The 20,524-nt window shown below is 39.3% G+C and overlaps 1 protein-coding gene across 1 annotated transcript in view; it reads right to left on the bottom strand.

Moving 5' to 3' along the window:
• LOC123682829 overlaps positions 1 to 20,524 on the bottom strand; it is a 122,226-nt gene that overhangs the window by 10,882 nt on the left and 90,820 nt on the right. The window contains exons 2-3 of the mRNA XM_045621634.1: positions 16,678 to 17,018; positions 16,422 to 16,621 (exon numbers count right to left, since the gene is read on the bottom strand). Coding sequence (XP_045477590.1) covers positions 16,422 to 16,621; positions 16,678 to 17,018 — 541 coding nt within the window. The remainder of the gene's footprint in view (positions 1 to 16,421; positions 16,622 to 16,677; positions 17,019 to 20,524) is intronic.

Raw genomic sequence — 20,524 nt, 5'->3', positions numbered from 1 at the left:
GAGAAAACTCCTCGTTTGCCTAGTTTATATTTCGCCCCCCTTCAATCTGAACCACATGTTGTTTTGCAGATAATATAATGGCATTTGACACTTGTAAAGGTTGTTTTTTTAGAGATATAGAACTTTAAATTGCAATGAAACAACGATGGATTATTCGATTGACATGAATTTAATTTATCCGCAAGATAATCTTGTAGCATTACATTTTAAATATGATTTCTGGCATATGACCGCCACGGCTGGCTCGGATGTAGTCCAATCTGGACGTCCAATTTTCGATTACTTTGTCCAAGATTTGTGGCCGTATATCGGCAATAACACGGCGAATGTTGTCTTCCAAATGGTCAAGGGTTTGTGGCTTATCCGCATAGACCAATGACTTTACATAGCCCCACAGAAAGTAGTCTAGCGGTGTTAAATCACAAGTTCTTGGAGGCCAATTCACAGGTCCAAAACGTGAAATTAGGCGGTCACCAAACGTGTCTTTCAATAAATCGATTGTGGCACGTGCTGTGTGATATGTTGCGCCGTTTTATTGGAACCACAGCTCCTGGACATCATGGCTGTTCAATTCAAGAATGAAAAAGTTAGTAATCATGGCTCTATACCGATCACCATTGACTGTAACGTTCTGGCCTTGATTCCACCAGCCCATAAAGCGCACCAAACAGTTAGTTTTTCTGGATGTTACGGTGTTTCGACATACACTTGAGAATTAGCTTCACTCCAAATACGGCAGTTTTGGTTGTTGACGGAGCCATTCAACCAGAAGTGCGCTTCATCGCTGAACAAAATAAAATGGATGTAGTGCGCGATACGTGTTCCATATTGAAACATTATTTTCGAAATAAAATTGCACTATTTGCAAGCGTTGTTCAGGCGTGAGTCAATTCATGATGAATTGCCAAACCAAACTGAGAATAAATCATTTGACAGCTGTTAAATCGGTCGCCATCTTGAACAGTAATACCAACTTAAAGTTATATACCTCGAAAAAAAACATCCGTTATATAACCTGTATCGATTCATGACCTTAAAACAATGGCATTAACAGAGAAATCTGGCAGAAAAAGAGCACTAACTCCTTTCATTGGCCCAGAACCTTGTTTCGGTATAGGAAAAAAGAGAAACTGAAAGAGAAACCCTCTGGTGGAATCTTCCTAGGCTGGATTACTCCAAAAAAGTTTCTTCGAAACTTTGATACTGCAAGATCTAAGAAGTATCTGCATCTTAGCGAAAATATGCCACACCTCCTCAGTAAATTCCTTACAGGACATTGCCACCTCAAGAACCACCTGATGAGAATGAGTCTAGCAGAAAACGATGAGTGCAGATTCTGTAGGGAGGAGGAAGGAACATTAGCCAACGCAAATTCTGCATTGGACAAGAGACTTGTAGCAGTGAGGAAGTAGCCTCCTTGAAGCCATCCCATACACTGGAGTTCATTAGAACCCTACAACTGGAGAGCGAGCTGTAGACTACGAAGACTATTGGCGAAAAACCTCTGATGGGGGACACAAAAGACTATAAGATTGCGGTGCAATAAAACCTCTCTTGAATCTAAATCTAACAAAGAAGTCTACTAATAAACTGAAGGTAAAGCAGTGAGCATTGGAACATACCATGTTTGTCTTGAATCTGAGTGGCAAATGTTAAAACTCGTGACTTGTGAAAATCCCAACAGATAGGAGTAATAAGTTAACATATTGGCAGCCTAGACAGGCAAAACGTAGGATGAAGAGATCATCAGATTGGAAATGGGTGGCATCGAGAAACACAGGACAGATCAGAGTGAAAGACTATGCCCAAGAGACAATGGCCGAAGAAAAAGAATAAGTTCTATCAAGTAGTGACAAGCACAATTCGAAGTATAATATGATATATAACACGATCTAGGTGAACAAAAAGATACCGTCTACGTGTTTCCCCGATGATACGAAGTTTCCTCAGAAGACATAACAGGCCGTTTATTACAAAGCATAACTCTAAACTAACGCATGGCAATTCCGAACTTTTTTCGAACTTCTTCCTTCCGGATATATGATTCTAGGAAAGTTGGAAAGAAGTTCTGAATTCGAGTAACTTGGTCGGAATTGATGAGAGATAGAGGAATAATATCAGGAGGTAGATAAATTCAGGTATTTTACGACTCATATCAAGGATTTCAACTCCGGGAATCCTGGTTTATATAAATCGCGGGGAGCTCTATGAAATGTTATTGCGGATTTGTTCCGAATAGCTTGGCAAAGTTAGGGTCATCTTTTGTGCTGGCGACTTTATACATTTCAGACGATGTCTTGTCTGAGCTTTGGAGAGCTTTGGGTTTTGTTTAATTTTCCAGGAATATTTTGATTCGATTACATTGAAGAAAACATAAGTAATGTGGTATTGAGTACCTATTTTGTTTCGGTACGTTAGATATTGTAATTTTGAACATTTCTGTTTTAAAATTTGCACAGTACGAACATCATTGATATTTCCGAAAACTCATTGAATTTGGTTTTTGGGTTTCTGAGTGTTTTTCGATTATTTTCGGTGATTTTTTGTACATAGGCGTACAACTTTGCTTTCTTCGTTGCACAACTTTCTCTCGTCTTTCGGGCAGCATACGAACCCCACGTTGAAAAAACTGGTCATCTTTTGAAGCAATCCTCGAATCGATTCAATTTTCACTTCTTCATAAGACCGGAAGTGCTGGTCAGCCAGGCTTTGTGTTATTGATCGAAATAAGTGATAGTCCGAAGAAGCAACGTCTGGAGAATACAGCGGGTGGGGAAGGAATTCCCATTTCAACGTTTCCAAGTATGTCTTGACCACTTTCGCAACATGTGGTCGACATTGTCATGCTTTAAAATCACTTTATCATGTTTCTCGTTGTATGCGGCTGTCTGTCTTTCAATGCTCGGCTCAAACGCATTAATTACGTGCGATAACGATGGACTGTGATTGTTTCAGTGGGTTTTAACAACTCATAATACACTAGGCCGAGCTGCTCCTACCAAATACTGAGCATGACCGTGAAGCCGTGAATATTTAGTTTGGCTGTCGACGTGGAAGCATGGCCGGGATATACCCATGATTTTAAGCACTTGGGATTATCGTAATGAACCCATTTTTCGTCTCCAGTCACAATGTGATGCATAAATCCTTTCCGTCTTTGCCTTGCAAGCGCCTGTCCACAAGCAAACAAAAGCCGTTCAACATCTCTCGTCGTCAGGTCGTATGGCACCTAATTCCCTTGTTTCTGAATCAATCCTATGACTTTCAGGCGTTTTGAAATGACTTGTTGCGTCACTCCCAATGATCCTGCCAATTCTTATTGCGTTTGACACGAGTATTGATCAAGTACTGCCTTCAGTTTTGCATCTTCGAAAACCTTCTTTCTTCCACCGCCATGCTGGTCTTCGACGTTAAATCACCGTTCTTGAAGCGTTGAAACCACTCTCGGCACAGATTTCTTCATATTAAAGCAGAAAATTAAAACGTCTCTTAAATGACTAGAATTTAGCTCGTAAGCTGACATGTTTAATCAAGAAGAACTTTATGATGCAGACACAAATCGATTAATGTTTGTATGACATCTACGATCTATTTATTTCGGCTAACACAGCTATCTATTGCGAAACGGCGGAAACAAAGTTGTACACCTAATATTTCTAATAAATTGCCACATTTTTAGAGGAAGAATATAATTTGAGAACTTCTTTCTGAACAAATTAAAACATAGGAAAATTCATCAAAAACTATCAAGATACTACATAAAAGGTGATAAGTGTTTTCCAACAAGATGTTTCATTTTGATAGCTGCCCATTGGAAAACCCTTAATTTCTAGATGAATCTTAGTTTGAACTCTTGATTGTCTTAATATAACAGTATCTGAAAAAATTGCGACGTTGCCTTGTCCACGAAAAATACCGAATTTCCCGAAATTTCTAATACTCCCCAAAACCATCGTCATTTCGTGTCTTAATCGCTTTGCTCCATCATACAAACTTCTGATCCCATGTTTTCGACCTTCACCACGCACTAAACAACCCCCGGTGCATACTAGTTTCGTGTTCTACAGTAGCTACCCCTAAAATACACCCCCCGGACATGTCTGCGTCCAAATTGGGGCAATCAAAATGGGGCGCAATCTGAGATACGTAGTTTGAAGTTACGCCAATTGACGACCAGCTGTTTGTGTTACGCCGCCAACCCAGGGTTCCGTAAGGGGACGTCGGGGGAGCCATCGGAGGTATTTCCACGCTCGAAGTTGCTAAAGTTCATCGGCTACAATTATTGCCGCGGTATTAATGCGAATTATACGGGAATAATAGAAACGTCTGGGATTATACGTTTGGAAAAACCTTTTCGGAATTATTGCTGCCGCAGTATTAAAATGGTTAATGTAGTTGGAATTGTACCAAAATGGAAAGGGGACTGACTCGTGTTTTAGCTAGTTCTAACAGGGGTTGTTTCAGCAAGGTCGAGTGAACAATCTATTCTTATCTGGTTTATATTGGAATTTTAATCGGTTATTGTTTCGTTTTGGATTCGATCTGCTTTTGCCTATTTAAGCTGGCGTGGGAGGTCAATGTAACCTTGGCAATTGTATAATATAGGTAGGCTGTATGAAGGTTATAAATGCCTCATTCCCTGGATGTTTTAGGGATTTCGATATCGGTTATATTGTGTTTGTACTCTTACGCAGTATTGAACTGCATGGCGGTGGAATATAGAAGGTTTTCGAAGAAACAAAATTGGAGGCATTACTTGATCAAGACTCGTGTCAAACGCAACAAGAATTGGCAAGGTCATTGGGAGTAACGCAACAAGCCATTTCAAAACGCCTGAAAGTCATGGATATGCTTCAGGAACAAGGAAATTGGGTGCCATACGAGTTGAAGTCGAGATATGTTGAACGGCGTCTGTTTGCTTGTGAACAACTGCTTGCAAGGTAAGGACGGAAGGGATTTCTGCATCACATTGAGACTGGAGGCGAAAATGGGTTCATTACGATAATCCAAAGCGCAGAATATCATAGAGATATCTCGGCCATACTTCCTCGTCGACGGTCAAATCGAATATTCACGGTTCCAAGGTCATGTTCAGTATTTGGCGGGACTAGCTCGGCGTAGTGTATTATGAGTTGTTAAAACCGACTGAAACAATCACAGACGATGGTTATCGAACGCAATGAATGCGTTTGAGCCAAGCATTGAAAGACAAATGGCAGCAATACAACGAGAGACATGATAAAGTGATTTTCAGCATGACAATGCTAGCCACGTTGAAAAGTGGTCAAGATATACTTGGAAACGTTGAAATGGGAAGTTCTACCCCACCTGTCATATTTTCCAACATTGCTCACTCGTACTATAACTTCTTTCGACCACGGCCTGGATGACCACCACGTCCGGTCTTATGAATAAATAAAAATTGAATAGATTCGTGGATCGCTTCAAAAGATGACCAGTTTTTTGAACGTGGGATTCGTTCGTTGCACGAAAGATGGAAGAAAGTAGTGACCAGCAATGGACAATACTTTGAATCAAAAATGTGAAATCAGTTTTTTACAATGAAGCCTCGAATCCAAAAAAAAAGAGAATGTTCGATGCAGTTTTGCATGTTTCAATCATCAAAAACTTGTTTATCAATTTCATATACAAGCGTATGTCCTAATCCTATTAATCTTTGAATATGTACAATTGTTCTTGTTGTTAAGATTAACATTCTTCTATCCCCTAAGAATACTCTTGGTCCCATTGACGAGATTGTCGAGGTTCAATCTTCACATGTATAAGTAGACACGAAAAACCACCTTCAAACCCAACCAACACCATCAAAACTGTCCCAACTGGTCCCAGTCTCTCCCTATCAACCTCACCTTCAAGCCCTAAGATCTATCGAAAACATCCGGGTCAGCAACCCCATTGTTCAACTCTACGAATTCCGGTCTTTGCAAGAGTGGCGACCCCTTTCTTGTAACGACAGCGACCTACCCTTCCTTCTCCAGCTTCCAGCCAGGTTTTTATTAAAATTGAATTAGGCAGGGTCTCATACCTCCACTACGTAATTATCTTCGGATGTTCGGGGAAGGCCCTGGACCATAGAGTCCGATCCCTGTACGGTCGAGAACTGCAAAGGGTCGGATTCCGAAGAAATTAGCGTCTTTGTCCCCTAACTATCAAGGCCGTTGGCTGCACGTACGCGTGAAGGTAGGGGGTTGAAAAGTTGGCGGAAGGAATTGGAGGGATTTGATTGGGCCCCAAATGGGATTTTCTTGGGTTTGTTAGGAAGTGGAACGATTTGTTAGCGATTTTGAAAGTTTAAGGGTGATAATCGATGGTTTGTAGGTGGGGATGTAAAGGGTGTTTTTTTTAGAGGTATAGAACTTTAAATTGCAATCAAACAACGATGGATTATTCGATTGACATGAATTTTATTAATCCGCAAGATAATCTTGTGGCATTACATTTTAAATATGGTTTTTGGCATATGACCGCCACGGCTGGCTCGGATGTAGTCCAATCTGGACGTCCAATTTTCGATGACTTTCTCCAACATTTGTGGCCGTGTATCGGCAATAACACGGCGAATGTTGTCTTCCAAATGGTCAAGGATTTGTGGCTTATCCGCATAGACCAATGACTTCACATAGCCCCACAGAAAGTAGTCTAGCGGTGTTAAATCACAAGATCTTGGAGGCCAATTCACAGGTCCAAAACGTGAAATTAGGTGGTCACCAAACGTGTCTTTCAATAAATTGATTGTGGCCCGAGCTGTGTGACATATATGTTGCGCCGTCTTGTTGGAACCACAGCTCCTGGACATCATGGTTGTTCAATTCAGGAATGAAAAAGTTAGTAACCATGGGTCTATACCGATCACCAATAACTGTAACGTTCTGGCCATCATAGTTTTTGAAGAAGTACGGACCAATGATTCCACCAGCCCATAAAGCGCACCAAACAGTCAGTTTTTCTGGATGTAACGGTGTTTCGAAATACATTTGAGGATTAGCGGCAGTTTTGTTTGTTGACGTAGCCATTCAACCAGAAGTACGCTTCATCGCTAAACAAAATGAAATAGACGAAGTGCGCGATACGTATTCCGCACAGAACCATTATTTTCGAAATAAAATTGCACTATTTTCAAGCATTGTTCAGGCGTGAGTCTATTCATGATGAATTGCCAGACCAAACTGAGAATAAATCACTTAACAGCTGTTAAATCGGTCGCCATCTTGAACAGTAATGCCAACTTAAAGTTATATACCTCGAAAAAAACACCCGTTATATAACAGCTGAAATAGAGGAAAATATTCATCTCTTTCCAGAACATAGGTCGTTTATTTCTTGATAAATCTCAGGGGCCAGTACTTTTGAGAATATGTGAATTCATTTTAAAATGACTCTATGGAATGACATTGAGATCAATGAGATTTTTAAGGAAATAATTACTATCAATCTCAAAGACTTAGAGACTAAAGAATTATTAGGGTATTGGAATCTTATTGCTCAAATTCGTTGCAGTCAGACGTAGAAATATATCATACTTAAGACAGAAAGATTCGGTTTTGCCTATATCAGAAAATGTCATCCTCATCCCTAAACTCAACATCACCAACATCCACCTCCCAACTTCCAACTTCCAAATGATAACGAACGAAAATTAAATCTGAGACGAACATTTCTCCGAAGAACGTAAAGAAATAAATTAGGTTTCCAAGAACAGAACCGAATACCAAATAGATCACTCTCATATCCCGTACGAAATTATTAGATTACAGACTACTGCTACTCCACAAAAGAAACAACAAAGCGTACCTACATTCATTTAAAACCTAACCGCTCCCTTCTCAAGAGCTGGCTTACAGAAGGGGGACAGACACTAAGGGATAATTACCACACATAATCAGGATGGTTCGAAAAACCGCACGTCCATCACGTTCTCTCATCAGTTGTTACACAAAGGGACGTTGAATTCGTTTATCTCGACCGCTATCTAGACAAACCTGCTTTCTTTACGTCCAGAACAAACAGAAAAAATTGGAATAATCGAATTGGACACGTAATTCGGACTGAGGTTGGACAGAACATCCAATTTTCAGTCGCCGTGTGGTGTTCTGGCTCTGTTTATGTCCGGAAACGAGTATGTCGATTGGCTATTATCGGAAATTTAAACGCGTTAGGGTTCTGGCAAAGAGGTGATGGAGAGCGGGCTTGGAGATGTCTGGTGTTCGAATCAGTCAGCTAGGAAAGATTTTGGGCGTTTTTTTTAGGTGTGGCAATTCATAGAACAACAAAATATTCTAGAGAAATATCATAGTTCTATTGTGAATAGGTTGTTGGTATTTCAACTGAATTAACAGAGTTTATCGATGTTAAAAGGGTCCCTAAGCTCGCTGAGCATAATAGAAGATTCAGAAAAGATCTTTGTTCAGTCAGATTAAGATTAGATGTAGATTTTGAGTAGGGTTGCATTGAACTATGATCTTATGATCTATTGTGCCCACATCAGAGTTGTCTTAGTAGTCTAGAGCTCGCCCTTCAGTTTGTGGAGTTCTTCAGAACTCTGGAAATGGCTTCAGGTAGGTTACTTCCTCACTTCCACAAGTCTCTTGTCCAAAGCAGTTTTTGCATTGGCTAAAGATGGTGGGGCATTCCATCACCATTTGATCACGAGTTCCTTCCTTCTGCCCACTAGTAGTTTTCTGCTAGACAATTTCAGAGGACAAAGGAATTCAAAACCCGTTAATTTTGATTGAATACTTGGGATACATCACTTAATTCTATTGTGAATCAGTTGTTAGTGTTTTAACGTAGACATCGATGTGGCAATATTCGCTGGGTGACATATTCCTTACGAAATAAACGAAATTCAATGATGTTTGAAGGGTCCCCAAGATTCAATAATGTGCTAAATCTATGTTTAGTTCATTGCACTTCGACCCCATAGTGTATTGTGCCCCCATCAGAACTATTCTCTCCAGTACCAGAGTTCTAATGAACTCCAATATCTGGGATAGCTTCAAGAAGGTTACTGCCTCACTTCCACAACTCTCTTGTCCAAAGCATTTCTTGCGTTGGCTAGCGATGCCAAGGCATTCCATCAACAGGTGATTCTGAGTTTCTTCCTTCTACCCACAGAATCTGCACTCATCGTGCTAGACCCATTATAATTATGTGCTCCCTGAGGGGGCAATGACCTTTAAGGAATTCAGTGAGGAGGTGTAGCATATTCTTGCTGAGATCCAGATTCTTCGTAGATTTCGCAGCATAAACGTTTCAAAGAAACTTTTTAGAATGATCCAACCCAGGAAGATTCAGCCAGAGTGTTTCCCTATTGCTTTTTTCCTTCTCCTGAAACTCCTGAAAGGTACATACCACAGAGTTTGTGTTCCTTCTCTGGTGAGTTTGTTAGCCTCTTCATTTCCTTCAATTCCTGAGTGACCTTGTTATTCGTTGACACCTATTTCCTTGAGTTTTCCAAGGTCCTCCAATACACAACTATCTTAGCGAAACATGCAACAAAGTCTAATTAAAAAATCCCACGAGCAAGAGCCTGGTAGCTTCAGCTTTCAAATATCCCTTCTACTATTACTCATTTATTTGGCCATTGTTGGCACCAACCATTATTTACTACGTCGTTTTTTTTTTTGGTGCACCGTAATACACATTTACGTTTTGTTAGTCAAAATAATAATAGCAACAGGGGTTGTTCCCAGATTCTATATTAGATATAATCAAAAAGAACGAACCTTTATGTGGACCTTTCCATATAATTCTTTGTTTACCGCGTATAATCGAATAAGCCTTTATAGCGACAGCTGTTGGTGTTCTTAATGAAGCTGCATTACTTTCCAATTAGATGACAGGCAGATATTCCGCGTGCTAACGACCTCCAAGGACGGATCAGCCCCAAAAAATTCCCTTTTTATTCCGTTTGATTAGTGCAGTCACGAACGCTAACAATGATATACTCGGACAAAGGATGAGATACGGCTTAATCTAATTTAGAATACGAAGGGCGGCTTATTTTCGTTCTCTCCATATCTCATATTCCTTGCTGCCTTATCCGTTCAACACAAATCATAGAATAAACCGAATTTGGGTCTTGGATGGCACGGTGAAACGCTGTTAATCCAGGTTTTTGTTATTTTCACGTCATCTCATCCTCATTACGATTTCGTTCAAAACATTGTTCCAAGTAAGGATCACTCTCATTAGTATTTAAACCGAATGGACTTGAAAAGCACCCTGGGGGAGTCCAAAGCTTTCCAAACATTCGAAGAAGATTCTCCCAACAAAGGTTAACTGTTCGCCTGACCATTGCATGGTGAATCCTGAAAACAACGTATTGTCATCTGTAAGGTACACATATGGTTCTAAAACTACCACAGGGACTGGGCTGTTACCAAATGCTCAATGTCGTTAGATCACTGTCCAACTGTCTTCAGGCAGAGCTATTTGCAATCGAAAGATATGTGGAAATGAACCTAGGAACAAACTTTCACGATTGTAATATAGTGATACGTTCTGACAGTCAGGATGCAATCCAATATATACCCATCGATTCTAAGATGGTATTGGTGTGCCGAAGGAAATTTGATTAAATAGGCAAGAATAACAAGATCTATTCAGTCTGGATTCCTAGTCACTAGTGAATCAAAGGATATGAAGAGACCAACACACTCGTCAGAAAAGAAGCATAAACTTTCTGTGGTATAGTTAAATGTACCTAGAAGAAAGAATTTCAGGAGAAGAAAAAACCGAAAGAGAATCTTCCTGGTCTGGATCATTCTCAAAACTATCATCGAAACTTTGATAGTACGAGACCTAAGAAGTATCTAGATCTTAGCAAGAATATGTTACATCTCCTCAATGTTTTCCTTGCAGGGCATTGCTGCCTTAGGAAGCACCTTATCCAAATGAGTCTAACAGAAAACGACTAGCGCAGATTCTGCAGGGAGGAGGATCAACTGGTGACGAAATGCTTTGCCAACGCTAGCCAATGCAAAAAATGATTTGGACAAGATATTTGGGGAAAAGAGGAAGTAAGCTCCTCCAGATATTGGAGTTCACTAGAAACTCTGGATAGCGAACTGTAGACAAGAATGACTAACACAATATACCATAAGGTTGCTGTGAAATGGAACACCCTTTTATCTAATATAATCCTTCCTCATGGCATTGCAGTCATCCCCTTAATTTTCACTAATAACTCAGCTACTAATATCGCCAGCTATGTGTCTTTGTCGGGCGTCTTTCTAAATAGAAGCACATCTTCCAAGATGCACCTGCAAATATTGATCTTGAGCTAACCGAGGAAAATCAGGATGTGGAATCTGCTCTTTCAACATTAATCAAACGATGCTCATAGAAGCTTGTCATTGTCGTTATCCTGAACTAGTTCTAAAAGTGTGCCACACTATACCAATTAGTTGTGGAAATTAGTTTCATGATTGTAGTCTAGATCAAAGAGAACGTTGTTAACGATATCGTTATTTATGTCGTTCCAAGTACGAGCGTATGCAAAATAATTATTGTGTAATTCGAAGAATTTAAAATTGAGCAGGATGTGTTATCACCGCGTTCAATTTAATTGAATTGATGTATGAATTAATTAGATATTCCATGTTTTTAATCATGTTTAGTATGATGGATGATAGCGTTTGCTTTACAGCTCGTTCGCAATTGTTATTGAAAAAAAACCTTGCAATGCTAGCATAAACAATTTTCACATATGTTATTTTTGACTTACAATTAATTTTTCAGAGAAAATAGGTAATAAAAGCTTGCAAATAGTTTGCTTCAAGTGCCTACACTTGGGAGCAATGGGTCTATATCTTTACCAGCTGCCTTTTCAGTTCAACAGACCTATTGGCATTCGATTCTATGGATCAACCTGCCATACTGAAGCCGTGACGACTCAATAGAACTACCGGACATTAGATCTACCAGCTACTGGACCTACTCCCTCGCTAGCCATCTATCAATTCGAGGAAATATTAGTGGAATTGAATCACGTATTTCGAAGGGCTCATCCCGAAATTTCTTCAGACGTTCCCATCCTCGCTTCACCGTAATTTATTCAATCCTAACCGCATTTTTCACCGCACCTCAGGACGGCAATTCATTCTTGCACGTTCTCGCGTGAAAAATGGCGTTTAGGAAATCAATTTTCCGTACATATCACCGACTGGGAATGATGAATCACCCGAACACCCCCTCGACATCTTCAGGAAATTCAAATAGAAACACGAAGATGTTATCGGGCTAATCCGAGGGCACGATCTGGCCTGCAGACAGATAGATGGAGGAGCGGCACGCGTACAGGGTGTCCCGAATCAGATGCTCACTGGCAAGGAGACTGAAAAAATGGGGATTGTGAAGGTTTTCATTTTTGTTCAGCTATTTATATCGAAAAAGTATTGGAATTAGTGAAACACCTTTATTTATTGAACTTATTGTATAAAAAAAACCGAAAATATAACCTTTTTTGAAATAGAAACATAAATTGAATCAATAAAAATCATAATGTGATGGAAAATAATATAAAATAAAGTTTCTTAATATTGAGAAACCTCCAGGCTTTGTTTGATTTCATAATTTTCCATGCAGGATCTAAGACACATGAGGCATCTTATAGATTTGTCGTCTAACCTATTGCGGGTTTATGTTACTGCAGGAGCAGCTCTGGAAAATTGTCTTTCAACAGGAACTGAAGATGCTGGCGTTGATAAAAATTCTTGGCCATTTTGGCCAAGTTTGGAAAGATATTTATGAAACTACCAAAATCCACCAATAGATTTCATAGAAAAGTGAGAAAACTACTAATGAAGTCACACTGACGAATGTTTTAGTCTCTCGGCGCTCGAGGAATCCCCTTATTTAGTCTAAACACGCACGAGATTGCAGAAATATATGCCGTGCGACGCGTGCATATCAAGCTCAAGTAATATCAAGTAGCTTGATATCAAGTAAAGCAATAAATATCTAAAATCAAGTCAAGTCCAACTCAAGTATGTAATTTTTAACGAGCTTGATTTTCAAGTCAAGTAGTTGGTTAAAATGTCATTCTACTTGGCTTATTGAATTCCTATTCCAGTACGTGATGCATCTATGACATGGAAATTACCGGAACGGAACTGACGAAACCATGATTGACTGTCACAGTATCAGGACATACATACTATTTACATTTTCAGTTACCTGGCTTGCATTTTCGCCTTTATCGTAGAAAAACTGTAAAATATAGCGCATGCACTGTTTAGTAGAGTCCATCTTTGACGCGCGCTCAAACTTAACTGAGTCAACTAATCACAAAACCGTCAGAAGAGTTTCTGTAGTAGGAACACTCAACTTTCTAATGCTATCTAGTGGAAACTGATCAGACTCGACGCGAGATACAGGTAATTTTAGCCATCTATTGGAAGAATAATGGATTTCTTTTTACTACACCTAATATTTACCTCATTATTCAAGTATGAAAACGTGAGTTTTTGGTACCAAACCCAAATTTTCTCCTACTTTTCTCCCCAAATACGCCACTGTGCTCGGACTGACAGGTGAACCGCCGTACGGGTCTGTATAATGATCGAAAGGCGAAAAAATCCAGCACGCATCCTTGTAGGCCGATACCAGTCACGAACCTCTGCGGGGAGCTGTGCAGAAATAGGCCGCGTAAAGAACGATTTCTTCTTTTGGAACAGGAGTAAGGGAAGAGCGTAACAAGGTGCGTGACTGAGAGGCTCAATCCTGGGGATTATTGAAAGGGAAACGTGGCTCAAAGGAACTAAGGGGACCGCTACTTGAAAGGTTCGACGATGATTCCGATACATGTGTGTGTGGATGTTGAACAATATTTTTCCCGTTTTGATTTCGGTTTTTCCTTATATTCTGGCCTTTCCTGGATTGTTCCCTTTGTACATTGGGGCTGTTGAGGTGATTTGATTGTGTGGGTGGAAACCGATCTGGTGGAAATGGTTTGGATTGGGTTTTGGATTGATATTTTCGGAGAAAGCACGTTTGGTTCTATTTCTTGTTAGTGGATGATGATGTCTTGCAAGTTATTCTAATTGCATTCAATAAATTTCTAACTTTTTATATGCAGTTCACATAAGTGACACTTATGAGCTCTATCTTCAATGTGATAAATGAAATGTTGAATATCAATTTTGTTGGTTTTTGGTCTTCCATCAGTTTAGCAGAGCCAGAAATGCTCCGTCGATTGTGAAAATCAAAGCAAGGACTTTGTTTTCTTTATTAAGATTTCCCAAATGTTATGGAGGAAGAACTGCCATTCATAAGAAACAAATTGGAGTAGGGATTCATCAAGCCAAGTAGCTTAACATTTTAACCTTCTACTTGACTTGAAAATCAAGCTCGTGAAAAATTACATCTGAGACTGAATAAGGGTATTCCTCGAGCGCCGAAAGACTGAAGCATTCGCCAGTGTGACTTTATTAGTAGTTTCCTCACATTTCCATGAAATCTATTTGTAGATTTTGGTAGTTCCAGAAATATCTTTCCAAACTTGGCGAAAATGGCCAATGATTTTTTATCAACGTAAGCATTTTCAGCTCCTGTTGAAGATTATTATTTTCCAGAGCTGCTCTCAAAGTTACAAACACGCGCAATAGGTTAGGTGAAAACTCTATAAGATGCCTCATGTATCTTAGTTTCTGGATGGAAAATTATGAAATCAAAGCCTAGAAGTTTCTCAATATGAAGAAACTTTAGTTTTTTATTATTTTCAGTTTTGTTATGATTTATAGTGATTCAATTTATGTTTCTATTTCAAAAAAGTTGATATTTTCGGTTCTTCTATACAATAATTTTCATAAATGAAAGTGTTTTTGCAAGGTTCCTTCTCATTTCATCATTTTTTATTGATGTGACTTCACACAATAAAACTGCTAAAAATCGGGTAGCTGGTTATGATTCAAGTACTTGATAAATAAATTGACTGGATTCGAGATTGAAAAACTACTACTCGACTTGAGCTTGACTTGAAATCAAGTCAAGCTCAAGCCAAGTAGCTTGAAAATCAAGCCAAGCCGTGAATCCCTACATTATAGATGATATCGATCCATGGAAAAGATTTGTTTATATTCTTATATTCTCGGAGATGAATTTCCAACAATAATTAATATTCCAAGATTACCAACACCCACTCAACTCTCCCTGTAGACTATACTGGTTGTACCAAACTCAAACAACAGAATCATCATCCACCGAATAGGAAACATTCATTAAACCCCGTATATTAGCTGTAAGTGGGTGTACATCCCCTAAATTAAGAACAATAGTAGAATATTCGAATCATTCAACCCCTTGAATTCACATTGTCTGCGAATCCTGGGATAACCCCCCTATATTTACGTCAAAATTAATTAAATTTCTTGCCGAAAGGGGTAATATCGACTACGTAGGATAATACCTTCGAAACTAGGCGTTTGGATGAAAAGAAAACGCTTCCCCCGCCACTTTACAGCGGCTCAAAGTGATATCGCAGACCCTCTAATTAGCAGGATTATTAGCAGAGTGCATCGTTTCGATTTGGGCGCTTTTATCTGAAGATTGGAAGCTTTATGGAAAGGGTGCTGCAGTTTCTCCGATTTCCCTGGATATTTCCAGCTTAGTCAGCCTTTTTTTTTCTTTTATTGTACCCAGCTCAGATGGATGGTTCTTCGTTGCAAATGGAATAATTGAGGAAGACGTTTTTTAGACATTTTTCTGTAGATGGTCTCCCAAAGGAGTAGGTGGTATTTTATTGGAAGGATGGAAATTGGTAGATGAATAGTTTTGAGGGATTACGGGCGTTCAATTACCAGTAGATAGGGTATGAAGTCAGTCTATTGTAATCAAAACCATAGGCCATGCAGGGTGTGCCATGACTAGCTCTCGCTTTTCAAATGACTTGGAAACAAGTGTTGAAGATATTAAAACAAAAATTTGCTTGGAAACGTGTTCTGGTTCCCCGAATTCTTCAGTGGTTCCACGAAACACGAAAATGTTCTCACGGAATCACAGGAGCTTCAAACCAAGATAATCTGAGGCTCACAGAAGCTGCAAAGAGATCTCCTGTCACGTGAGAGACAAGCTGTTTGCACTGAAATAATATCTTACTGAAACCAGAACCTTCCTGGATCATACCCTTCACCAAATTCTTCAATTTTTCAGATCGAAAAAACTCCCCAGCATATCATAGTAACTAACAGAGTTGATTGTAACAGGGACGTTACCATCTTCAAAAAATAAGGCCTTCTGATACCTAGAGATGAGACAAAACACCAAACAGCGACTAGTGGGATCTTTGATGAACCCCTAGAGGGTTCTCAGCTGCCCAGTATTTGCAACCTTGCTTATTGATACACTTTGACAACTTGGCTTATTCACATTCATTGAAGGACTTAATTTAAAAGACTCACCTTTGAAAATAACCATCAGAATGCACCCTAGTGTGCTTTTTGACCTTCGCAGGATCAACAGCCTTATCGTTGACATACCAGGTTAGATTCACAGCAGGATACGAAGAAGCTGAAGAACAATTCGCCCTCAATGTCTCATTTATGCGATATTTGGTCTTGAAACCACTGATGTGAGGGTCTGTCCTTGGCAATTCCACCACCTGTTAACAACAATCATCATCAGTGTCTTCTTGAAAAGCGTAAGATGACCACCTACCTCTAAATGCGACTTCTTCATGTCTGTAAAGAAAGAGGGTTGATCTGCTGTCACTTCACAACTATAAACCCCACTTATGTCCTGATCAACGTTCATCAAAACAACACTAGTAGCAGTTGAGTCCTGTTCTCGAACGTCCAAACTTAGACCGGTTATTTTGAACTGTTTTATGGGTTTCTCGTCTTTCGGTGTATACCTGAAGAACTCTCTTCCATGTCTGTACCATTTGACGGAGTAGAGGTCGTCGCCTTCGAGGTCGTAAGTGCAGTTCAAGATGGCGTCGTGACCTCTAATGACAGCTGTTGGGACGTAGATCTTCAGGTCCTTTAGGGCGAGGCATCCTGGAAAAAGAAATAAAGATTAGAAGCTTTATCAATGAAGATGGTAACTATCTTCGAAGAGTAAGTGCAAAATCTATTGGGGTTTGGTTGAAATATTTTCACCTTGTAGTAGTTTAACTGTCTTGATACTTATTTCATTGATTTAACCATATTCTTCTGATAGTGATGAAAACCTATTGCAAATAGAGTTCACTTCAACAAAGGATTTAACCGATATTCAATTACATTCAATAGCATAACTCTCATAGATTGTTGATTATAGTTTTTCTTGTGGTTGTTTCTACAGATGTTTATCTGGTGTTTATTTTTTGCTATCTTCTCTTAATTGTGTTTTGAGTTTTGAAGTCATCGAAGTATTTCTGTTTTTCTTGTGTCCTTGAGTTAAGAGTCCATACAAGGAAGGACAAACAGGGAGGAGACAAGTGGCAGTAGATCATTCTTTCAGAGTAAACCACCCTTCCAATAAAATAAATAAGACCCAAATCTAAAATCCAATCTTTCGGAAGTCGAAAAAACGTTAAATTAATCAGAACAGAAGAAACCAACTCCCAGAACAATGATCCTTCTACTGAAACGAAGGACCTTAAAGTCAAACACAAGACGAAGAGGCTCAACATCTTAATCACTGCAATAACTCAAACATGACCGATAGCCGAACTTAGGGAATTATTACGACTGGTATCGATCGCACAGCATCCCCTCTCAGTACCAACCCTTCCATCAACCTGACAAACTTCTGGAATCCCTTAGGAGAACGAATGCTCCGAAGGTTGTTTACATGGATTTGAGTCAGTGTGGAGCTGGGCTTGAAGTTCTTACCGACAGATGAATTCATAATGCAAGTTGTAAGTTTTGGAGGGTGTAAGTAGATTTGGTCAGATTCGACATCGGGAGCAGATGGTAGTGATTACAGGGTGGATTTGGTTGAAGAATATGAAACTTGAGGGATTGTTATCCTCTGTTTGGCAGTTTTTTGATGAATGATGAGCTGTGGGGTGTTATTTCAAAGTTGGGGGTTTTGTACAAGAAATTGGATTAACTGGAGAGAATATTATTTGAAATTTCCATTTGTGAGTTATATTGATGTCATTCAAATGTCCTTTAGGATTCATGTAAGAGACAATATTATACAGAGTGAGTAGGAAGTAAAACACAAAATTCATATCTTCAATATTCATTATGCTTTTGAATTACGCAACTTTTGATGTACAACTGAGAAGTTTATTGAATATCCTATATGAAAGATGGAGGGTATTATAGTTTTTTCAATGGAAACCCAAATTTATTGTGCCAGAAATGGCTAGACATTTAGCATCTTTTTTTCCTTGGAAAACAATAAAAGTTGATTCAATTTTCGTCTTTGGGATATTCATCATTAACCTTTGTGTGAATTTTTCGGTGTTTTTTACGCGTCTCACGCTGTGTTCATTTTACAGGGAACCCCAACCCGTAGCTAAATCGGCTTACATAAAAAAAGTCCGTTATCTGAACTGTTCTTTCATCAAAAGAAACAGAGCCGATGTAATGAAAGACGTTTGTTGGAATCAAGAAGCTTTGCCTTCTCCCCTATTTTTAATGACGTTCTTTAACTTCATTGCTCAGCCTACGGCTGAAATACCATCAGAATTATTCAACAGTTCCGTTCATTTTCTTTCGGTTTAGGAATCGATAAATGAATGAAGGGAATCGCCAAAGCGGTGAAAGAAGGTCCTCAAAAGTTAGTCACAAATTGAGATTCACTGTGGTGACCAAAAGCAATTAGACATAATGTCTGTGTCTAGCCAAATTTGCTGCCAAAATACTTAATATAAATTTACCTGCATTAGTGTTACAATTTTCGTGGTACTTGTGCATACAACTTTATCATTCATAAGGTTCCCAGAAAGATACAATAGAGAATATCTTTTCCCTAGCCTAATTAGTGTGCAGGTATCATGATACTATTGCGCAGTCATACAACTTAGAGAATAAGAAAAGGAAGAAGAAATTCTCGGTGTATAATATGATTTTATATTTGTAACCCAGGTATAAAACTGGAAAAAGGAGAGTTCAGGGGAGTAAGTTAAGAACAGTTGAGTTAGTAGAGTGTTCAAGGAGTTTTCAAGTGCAGTATTACAATAAAGTTCTCATCAGTGTTTTAATAATTCCCAAGAAAACGTGATACTATAAATCACCAACTCACTGAAAGAGAATTGGATGGTTTAATCTGAAATATGTTTATTCAATAGTTTACTTCGTATGAGACTAGGCCTCTTTCTCTTCTATTTTTGAGCGTGACAAGCTTGAGTTCTTGTGTTAACTAAACTTTAAAAGCCTTTCATTATTTTTCTATGACTATATTGAAGAGCTGCGTTCCGGCACAAACTAGAAGAAAATCTCCAGCCTAAACCTAAATCATTTTTATGAAGAACCAAGACAAATTTGAACCATCTTCCTTCCTAACTCCCTCTGACCCTCCTCCAAACCCCAAAAGACAAACAGAGGGATCTTCTTCCCTAGAGTGCAGTCGATCGAAGAAGTAATTCGATCTTTCTCAGGCTGCCAACACAAATCGGACATCCCAATCGACCAATGTCAACGAAAATGGAAAACAGAGATCTTCCACTCTCCAATCAATTACGTGATCCCTTCGAAACTCTGAAAATGGCAGAATTAGGTAAACAAGGAGATCTCTATCGCTTCGACTTTGGCAGGGGTGAATGCACCGCCTGATTTATTGGGGGTAAAAGCTTCGTGGCGGGAATTTTAAGGGGTTCGGATTTATATGGACCGGACAGGGATTTCCTGTTTGTTTGTTGTTTTGGTTCGCGTATTAAACGCATAATCCGATCTTGGGATTGTTCAGGGGGGATTATAAGTTCTTCGAGAATTCAAACGGAAGAATTGTCAACCATTTTACTATTTCGTCGAAAAAATAACAAGAATTTGTTGATGGACAACATAATAGTTTAGATATTTAATAGATTTGGTTCTTTTTTTTTATTAATAACTGAATCGAAATCGTTGCGGCTCTGTTAGCCTTCCGGGAACTGCGACCACTTGGATCTTTTGTTGTTGACCCTATTGATACAGAACCAAGGAGGTCTTCGATATAATTATCGAAACCGACAACATCCTTAGGAGTCTTGGCTGTTACTTCGTGAGTATCCAGGACTTTTCCCAAATGAGTGGTTCTTAGGCCAGTCAGTCCCGGGCATTTGCACACTTTGTGTTCGGCTGTTTCTACTTCCTCCCCACAGAGTCTGCAGATTTCATCTGCTAACTTACCCATGCCATGTGCCGACAGTGCCACCATTACTCGAAGCTCAGCTTGTGGTAGCTTCGGGAGCTTCCTCGGTGAAAGCACCAAGAATTTCTGAGAAAGCCTCGGAGTGTTTTTCCAGAGGGTTTTCCTATTTTTCCCCTCCGTTTGTTGGACCACTGCCTTATATTGGTCTTTTCCAAGCCCATAGAAGGGCTCAGGATGCCCCTTTTGCAAGTTCATCTCTTTTTCGTTTCCTTCAGTA

Source organism: Harmonia axyridis, chromosome 6 (genome assembly GCF_914767665.1).
Source record: "Harmonia axyridis chromosome 6, icHarAxyr1.1, whole genome shotgun sequence".
Classification (NCBI taxonomy): Eukaryota; Metazoa; Arthropoda; class Insecta; order Coleoptera; family Coccinellidae; genus Harmonia; species Harmonia axyridis.
Note: the sequence above shows the minus strand (reverse complement) of the source record. Positions and strands in the feature narration are given on the sequence as shown.